General features: G+C 32.6%; 1 protein-coding gene across 1 annotated transcript in view; it reads right to left on the bottom strand.

Moving 5' to 3' along the window:
* The window catches only part of LOC116851306, a 16,029-nt gene extending 11,189 nt beyond the window's left edge, over positions 1-4,840 (bottom strand). Inside the window, exons 1-6 of the mRNA XM_032830604.1 lie at positions 4,697-4,840; positions 4,312-4,431; positions 4,110-4,227; positions 3,647-3,908; positions 3,345-3,461; positions 1,525-1,619 (exon numbers count right to left, since the gene is read on the bottom strand). Of these exons, the coding sequence (XP_032686495.1) occupies positions 1,525-1,619; positions 3,345-3,461; positions 3,647-3,908; positions 4,110-4,227; positions 4,312-4,431; positions 4,697-4,840 (856 nt within the window). The remainder of the gene's footprint in view (positions 1-1,524; positions 1,620-3,344; positions 3,462-3,646; positions 3,909-4,109; positions 4,228-4,311; positions 4,432-4,696) is intronic.
* Between the last annotated feature and the right edge of the window lie 3,974 nt (positions 4,841-8,814).

Genomic DNA, 8,814 nt, shown 5'->3' with positions numbered 1-8,814 from the left:
TAGTAATGACTACTAGAACTGTTTGCATTGCCATCTAACATTTGCGGGCGGAAACTAAGTTAAGGTCCTAATACCTACATACGTAAAATTGCATATGATAAAACATGCTTTACCTATTAAATTGCGCGGGTGGTATCTTTACTGCGCGAATAAGTCGATATACCAACCAGTGGTACGAATGCTAGCCAAGACACAAGATAACGTCCTGTGCAAATGCAAGTGAGAGCAACGCACAGACGTCGAACTCACATGTATATTATGTACACACATTATTTTGTAGAGCACATTATCATAGGATTGGAATTGCTAGACTGATTACATTTTGAATGTATTTAAAATTAAGTCTCCGGACTTCTCTATAACTCTGGATAATCTGAATGTTTATATTATGTTACTATAATTTATATTTTATGACTACTCGACTTTGTAATCTTCAGCGATTAATATCTTCTAAAGAGAGACTTAATTTACACGGCATAGAAACTTAAAATAAAATTTATTGCGAGAGAAAAAGAAAGCAATAGGAATGCAAGATAACATAAAAGATATAGATATTATGAACGTATATGCTGCAAAGATAACGTCTTTACAATGGTAACATGCAAGATATGTATCTATTTAAAACAACACCGTCACTAATTTAAAGACACGATTGTGCTTTCATAAGTATCATCATAGGCAAAATGCGACTGAGTAAAATGATTCCGTCAAACTCTTGTGTTTAAGTAAACCTCGTCGAATATTCCTTTTGTAATAATTACACGAAAAAATAAATTTTACAGTATGAAACGGAGGAGAATAAGCTCTAGCATACAACGAAATAGAATATGTATAAGTCATCACATTTTTTCAAATTTGTAATATTTTATATATCTAACGTTTTATATATCCGATAATACATCGCATTTTCTTCAAATTGTGACATTTTTTATATATGACGAAACATCACACGCAGACATCACATAAACAAAGTCGATTTGTGTCCACACAACATACGAATCCAAAAGATGTCTCAGAGACATTTGTGAAACTTCTTATTCATTTATTAAATAGACTTATCAGGATCTTATAGCCTTTAGGAAACCTGAGTACACCTTAATGTTTCTCTAGTTAACAAAGATGTTCCCTACATCTTTTAAACACATATTTTTTACACATTTTATAATTTCATTCATGTTTCCGGATTACAGCTACCATACATACCTTTGTCTAATTTGGATACATTGGATTAGATTTTGTAAAAACCGACAAACAAAGATTTAAATTAAGATATTAAATAAATAAATTGCTATTAATGTGTGAATTTGTTATCCCTAAACTTTCATTATAAACACATGATTCGATTCTTCTGAGTAGCGTAAGAAGCTATTGTAGCGAAGTGAGTACGGTGAAATAAGACATGGATACCTTCAGGATCTAAAATAAAACGTCATCAAAATGTACAACTACATAACGTCGAGAAGTAGTAAGCTACGTTTGTACATACCGAAGCGAAGTTCTCCATTGATAACACATGCATCTTACCAGCCCTTATTTGACACGGTTTCATGGTACGCAATAACGTGAATAGTAACAATCGTCTAGATCTCAACGAAATCGTGTACCAATTGCAACTGTAACTGTTAATTACATTTGATATATTGATTTCTTGTGCTCTGAATTAGAGGTGTGCAAATCATTTGAATTTGATGAATTTTCTATCACTCAACTCGGCATTCGTTTATGATGAGATATTTCCTCAGAGAAAGCTACATAAAAATTTTCCCTCCTCACAGCTATATTAAAAATTAATTTCTGATTTAAAAAAGAATATATACTTTGTTATGTTCAAATCAGCAACATTTTATTGGAATTCGATTTACTTTGAAACTGAGAAAATTCAATTCGAATTCGAATATACTTTCCAAGATTTGAGTTAATCGCGCAAAATCATGATTCGCAAACCTCTATTCTGAGTATCCCTGTTGACTCACTTAGACACTAATTTATTCTTCTATTCAAATTATTCGAATAAATTTATGAAATGGTAGAACAAAGAGATTTTTATAAAAGTTTTTACGTTTCTATTTCATTTCACGCGATATCATTTCATATCACGAATATCGGGAATAAAAAACGGTACTATTATTATTTTTTAGAAAATGTGCACTATTTTTCTTTTAACAAAATGTGCATAAATATCTATATATTATCCTGTGATAGCCGCTGTTGAGTATATATTACTTTATCCTGTCATCGGTTGTCACCTTTTAAAGAAATATTTATCAATAATAACAAGAATATAGTATAATATAATATAATATTATGGGAACTGTATTAAGCTTGAAGTTTCAGTTTAAATGCGCGAAGGATGTTTGTCCCTTTATATATCATCTAAGCAATTTTTCGAAATCTGTCTGCGACACTCAACAATTTTTCCCAAATAAATCTTGTCGTCGATGTGTTAATATCTAGTAGCATGAATGTTGTTAATGAAACACAATATTGAGTAAGAAACAATATTTTATGAGTTTTTACCATGTTACTATTTTATCACTGGAAATACTCCCGTCATGATGTCGGTAGGTACATACATTACTTCGTGAAGTCCGCTGCTATAGTCGATCAGTTGTTGACTCGAAAGGCTCAAATAATATATATGCACAAATTGTGCCACATTGGCAGCGATGATTCTGATATAGTCATCCATTTGGATGTCCACCATTATTAGCTTGAACAATATATATGGAATTAGGCAATAAATATTTGTTTCGAAATTGCCAACTAATTGGATACTTACCTCGGCCGCGCTGAAACTTAAATTTATAATCACGATTCCTAAAAGAAAGAACAATGACGCTGCGAAAGAGGACGAAAGCAAAGCTGAAAATCTTCCCGCAAAACAACGGAACAGTCATATTAGTGTACTTAATAAACTTCATATTAGTGCAGTAAACTTAATGTCATTAGTTTACGTGGACTAAACACACATTTAATCAGATCTAATTATATAACATTAGCAAAGTTATGAATATTATATGAAAATTTCGCATGATTTAACATGCTAAATAAAATGTACTCTCATTTACGAAGTAGTTAAAACAATTTTTTCAGCGTATTTCTTTCTCTTTCTTTTCCTCTCCCCCTCACCCCCCAAAAATATCTAATATCCACTAAAAGAACCTAATTAAGAAAATCATTCGGAAACAAATTTCGTTGAATGTCAACGGTGCTTTGAAATGCGTTGAAAAAAAACATGTTCAAATCATTTTTCAAAGGAGTGTATACACATGCATGACAGGACATTTCTTTTGAGTGAAATTATGCGAGACATGTATCTTGCCAAAGACAGCATCGTTACTTACTCGGCGGAATGGTTATAAACTTTGATGCAGTGTTTTATAATATGATATGCGTGGTCATCAGCTATATTCGGTTTTAGTATCACATAATCTGATTTCCCGATATTCTTCATATTGTAGCTAATAAACAGAAATATACTAAAAATATAATAAAAAGGACACTTTTTCAAACTTTAAAAGTTTAAAATATTTATCAAGAGGGATAAAAAATACTCAGTTACAAGGAAGGATGCAAAGATCGATTTTTTCGATGTAATTTGTGATTTTTGGATTTAACAAGATATGTGATTTTTAAAGTAACTCACCGTATAATCTCGAACAGTGCGCAAACATGCTGAATGCAAACTATAAACATGCTGTCGATTGCTATTGGCAATGATATCGCGAAGAACAGGCTAACGAAGGCATGAATCATAAGCAGGTTATAGTATTTATCTATATCTAAGACGTGTTCCAAGCGAAACAGAAATTTTTGCGGGTAGGTCTCATTTGTAGGCAACAGTAAATATAATCCAGTGAAGACGAATGGCATCATACAGTAGCAAAACCACGCTGCATAAAAGATCACTGCAATGAGACCACATTTCTTACACAAATTTCTTCCAAACTGAGTGTTGTATGATATTTGTTGAGTTTATCACGCTTGCGTGCACTCAGATCAAGAACGATATTAATAACGATGACCCTACAATTCGTGTCGCTAGAGACGTTAAATTAGAAAACACAACACAGCTCTCGAATTGTCATAAAACAACTGTTACTACTCACGCGCGTATCTTATCGTTAAAATTCTGCTTTGTTCGGCGTAGAGTTGTAATATTTTGTTTCGCGGCCCTGCCTGCATCATATTCCAATCTTTCTCGATGTAATCCAGTAGTTTCTTCATCTGTGGTTTAAGAAGTTCATGTTCATTACTTATGATCACTAGTGTAATCAGTTTATTAGATTTAATCTTAAGTAATATACAAACTTTGTCCTTATTAACGATAAAATTTCCCAACTTCGAAATGACGGCAACGCACACCAGGAAAATAGGCGTATTCTCCATAATAATACTCAAATCCGTTATTCCAGCTAATAGACTCCAAAACTGCAGAAAAGAGGGAATACACAAAGACTAATCTAGATTGAAACTAACGTCATACGATGCATGGTTTCCTGTCTTCTGATATGGATGCTGACTACGACACGATATATTCAGTTCGCGGCATATATCTCTCAATGCGTGGTAACAATCTATGGAATAAGCTGGGCTGTTTGCAATATGACAGTTAAGTGCGTATGTCAGAAGATATGAAATTGTACGTCGTGTGACGGTAATTTGAACCACACTATAAGCGCATTGCGCATTGCACCTCTAAGATTGTGATAGTACAAAGGAAAAACGACATAACGGCTAACATTAGGGTAGCCTTCAATCGCGATTGATACGGCCATTGGCCGATCATAGATAGGAGCAATTTATTAATACGATAGTAATAGTTATCGTAGAAGGACATTTCGCGTCTGGCTGTTAGAGGGAAAATACGGCGCGATGATATATCTCATCGAATACTTATTTCTAATCAAGCTTCATCGTGTATTCTCTTGAAAATCGTAAGAGGATGGCAAATTTGCAACACAATACAGGACAAAAGCACTAGCACAAAGCGAAATAGAGCGTTAAATATTTGAGTGACAATTTCCATTTTCCTCAGCGCACAGCTCTTTTCATGTCCTGTGCAGTGCGTTCGCAACAGTCTGTCTATACACAGCGTCTTATAAGTTAAGCGGTGTTAGAGAAGTAAAATAATTAGAAATAGACGCGTACTTTGAAGTATACCACGGACTCAGTAATAAGTCTAGTCAGAAACTAGTCGCTTCTCGATTCAGATGTTTGTTAAATAACGTTCAACGTTATCATAGCTCTCCTCGTTATATTGCAGACGCGAGTATTATGTTTTTTTTTATCATTATACACTATATAATTATTTTAGGTTGTACCAACAAAATTTCATTAGTATTTACAACAGTATATTTGCACTTTTTACACTAATAGAATACTAACCTTGTTTGCGAATACTTTCCGCTAATCTCTGTCAATGATCTGTCCTGAATCATTCAAAGCTTAGTTGAAATAGTTTCCGCATTTTAAAGCTTAATTTAGAAGCTTTTTTTTGAATTGCTTATAACCTATGTCATCGTTATTTCTCCTTAATTCTTTCATATTTTGTGTTAAATTTTCGAAAATCTCCGAAGAGCAGATACAATATCAACATGAACATATATCAACAAATAAAATTTCCTCGAATAGTATAAGATAAAAAGCAATAACCACTTAGCGATATAATTTCGCAAATATCGGGAATATAAAACGATACTATTATTATTTTTAAGAAAATGTGCGCTATTTTTATTTTAACAAAATGTGCATAAATATCGATATATATTATCCTGTGGTAGCCACTGTTGAGTATATATTACTTTATCCTGTCATCGGCTGTCACCTTTTAAAGAAATATTTATCAATAATAACAAGAATTGAGTATAATATAATATAATATTACAGAATATAATATAATATTACAGAAACTGTATTAAGCTGGATGTTTCAGTTTATATGCACATTTATTTCTTTCATGCTTTGCATTAAATATCCGAAAATGCTAGAAGAACAATCAATATCTGACGTAAAGTGTACAAAATAAAATTTCCACGAATAATATAGGATAAAATATATTTTATTCAAAAATTAATATTGCAGAAAGTTACGGATTAGATTTGCTGCAGAAAGTGTACAAAATAAAATTTCCACGAATAATATAGGATAAAATATATTTTATTCAAAAATTAATATTGCAGAAAGTTACGGATTAGATTTGCTGCAGAAAGTGTACAAAATAAAATTTCCACGAATAATATAGGATAAAATATATTTTATTCAAAAATTAATATTGCAGAAAGTTACGGATTAGATTTGCTGCAGAAAGTGTACAAAATAAAATTTCCACGAATAATATAGGATAAAATATATTTTATTCAAAGATTAATATTGCAGGAAGTTACGGATTAGATTTGCTGCAGACAAACATCAACTAAGATATGAAAGTGTCTATCAATGTTAACAAGTGTGATTATGAAATCTATCTTAACAAATCAAGTAAGTAGTACTACTTTTTTTATTCTCTACTCTTTCTTTATTGCTATCAAGTTCTCTATTTTCATTTACTTACGTATGTAAAATAGGATATAATAAAACATACTTTATCTCTCGAATTGCGTGGTATCTTTTTTGCGCGGGTGGTATCTTTATTGCGCGAATAAGTCGATATACCAACTAGTGTTACGAGTGCTAGCCAAGACACAAACCAGATAATAAATTAACGTTTTAATTTAAATGGTATTTTCAAATCAGGATTTTCTAGTTCATTTATATTTTTTCCTCCAGAAATGTGGTTAATACAATCAAATGTTTCTCTGTGTAATATAGATAAAAAAGTAATAGAACCAAAGTATCGATTCAACACACTTAAGGCACAATCAATTTAGTCGTCACAGTTCTATAATAATCGGTATGTGTATGTGAGACGCGTATACAATACGCGTACGATCTCACCGTATGTCTGTGCGCCGCTTTCACACACTTGCATTTGCACAAGACATACGACGAGATCGTACACGTATTGTATATGCGTCTCATATACACCTGCCGATCATTATAGAACTGTGACGACTAAATTGATTGTGCCTTAAGTGTGTTGAATCGATACTTTGGTTCTATTACTTTTTTGTCTATATTACACAGAGAAACATTTGATTGTATTAACCACATTTCTGGAGAAAAAAGTATAAACGAACTAGAAAATCCTGATTTGAAAATATCATTTAAATTAAGACGTTAAGTATATAGACTGATATTATTGTATGATTGCGTTATTCAAACTTTCATAAATACATAATTTGAACTTTCATAAACACATAATTTGATTCTTCTGACTACAAGAAGTTATTGCAGCGAAGTAAGTAGAGCGAAATAAGATAATGAAGCCTGCAGGAGCTGAAAGAAAACATAAGAATATATTACAGTTAAGAATCGTCGAGAAGTGACAAAAATACGTTTGTACATACCGCACTAAAACTTTCCACCGACATCACGTGTATCTTACCAACCCATATTTGACACGGTTTTATGGTACGCAATAATATGAATAGTAACAATTGCCTAGATCTCATCGAAATCGTGTACCAGTAACGTGCATCGTGCAGCTGTAACTATTAATTATATTTGATATATTGATTTCTCTTGTTCTGAATTAAAGTTGCACGAATCATTCGAATCCGAATCGAATGAAATCATTGTGTGTTTGATTCCAGATTATTTTTTAATTGAAAATACTCGAATTTAAATAATTCGACAATTTCCAAACAATTCAATTGCGAAGTAATCGCCTCATTCATGTTTTTCGTTCAGCCGATCTATTTTATCGGCGCATTCCTGCCCTTGCGCGTGCGCCTGTATTTGTTATATAATTTATGTGTTACATTATTACGTTCGACAGAAAAAGCGCTTTGCGCTGCGCAGCCAGCAACTACTTTTAAGATTTTTTGCAACTACTTTTAAGATTTTTTTCTGAACGAGATTTAGCAGTTTACTCTTTTCCAACATATTTACTTCAATTACAATTGTTTATATTAATTACTTATTAAAAAAGTTATTTATTAAGAAATATTACTATGGATTATTACAATTACTTATTAAGAAAGTCTAATGCTAATCTTATTTTTCATTGAAAGTTGTCTTCTTAATGTACGTTTATCATGCAATTCAAGATTTCCTGATGTGTATATGTATGCAACACTGTAAAATAGAAATATTAATTTACTATCACAAATATTTTCGAAACTACCGCACATATGGTAATCGGAAAACCTGGATATTGAACTCTTAATTATGAATTTTCTATCAATTAAAGCAATACTCTTCTTGTTAGTAATGAGATATATTAGGTGAAGTAAAAAGTTCTGAGCGTTTTTTCGCTTTATTTCGACGATGAAATTAACATAGTTAGGATTATCCGATTTCGATCAAATATGCCGTTTTGTTCGATAATTTTTGTCCATTTTGAAGGCAATTTCATAATTCCGCGATTGAAGAAGTCCTCGTCCCTATTGGTAAAAAACTTGACCAGCTCATTTTCACAAGTCTCTCTTGAGGCCAGTTTTGTACCATCAAGAAAATTTTGCTAATGCTTGAAAAGGTGATAATCGCTTGGTGCAAAGTCTGGACTATACGGCGGGTGCAATAGAACCTCCCATCCAAGCTCTCGGAGCTTCTGGCGCGTCGTTAATGATGTGTGCGGCCTGGCGTTGTCTTGATGGAACACAACACTCTTCCTATTGGCCAATTCTGGCCGCTTCTGGTCGATCGCCTGCTTCAATCTGGTCAGTTGTTGACAGTAGAGGTCCGAATTGAGTGTTTGGCCCGATGGGAGCA

Source organism: Odontomachus brunneus, unplaced genomic scaffold (assembly GCF_010583005.1).
Source record: "Odontomachus brunneus isolate Ranch 3 - 2012 unplaced genomic scaffold, Obru_v1 Obru_scaffold_171, whole genome shotgun sequence".
NCBI lineage: Eukaryota > Metazoa > Arthropoda > Insecta > Hymenoptera > Formicidae > Odontomachus > Odontomachus brunneus.
This window is presented reverse-complemented; position numbering and strand designations above follow the sequence as displayed.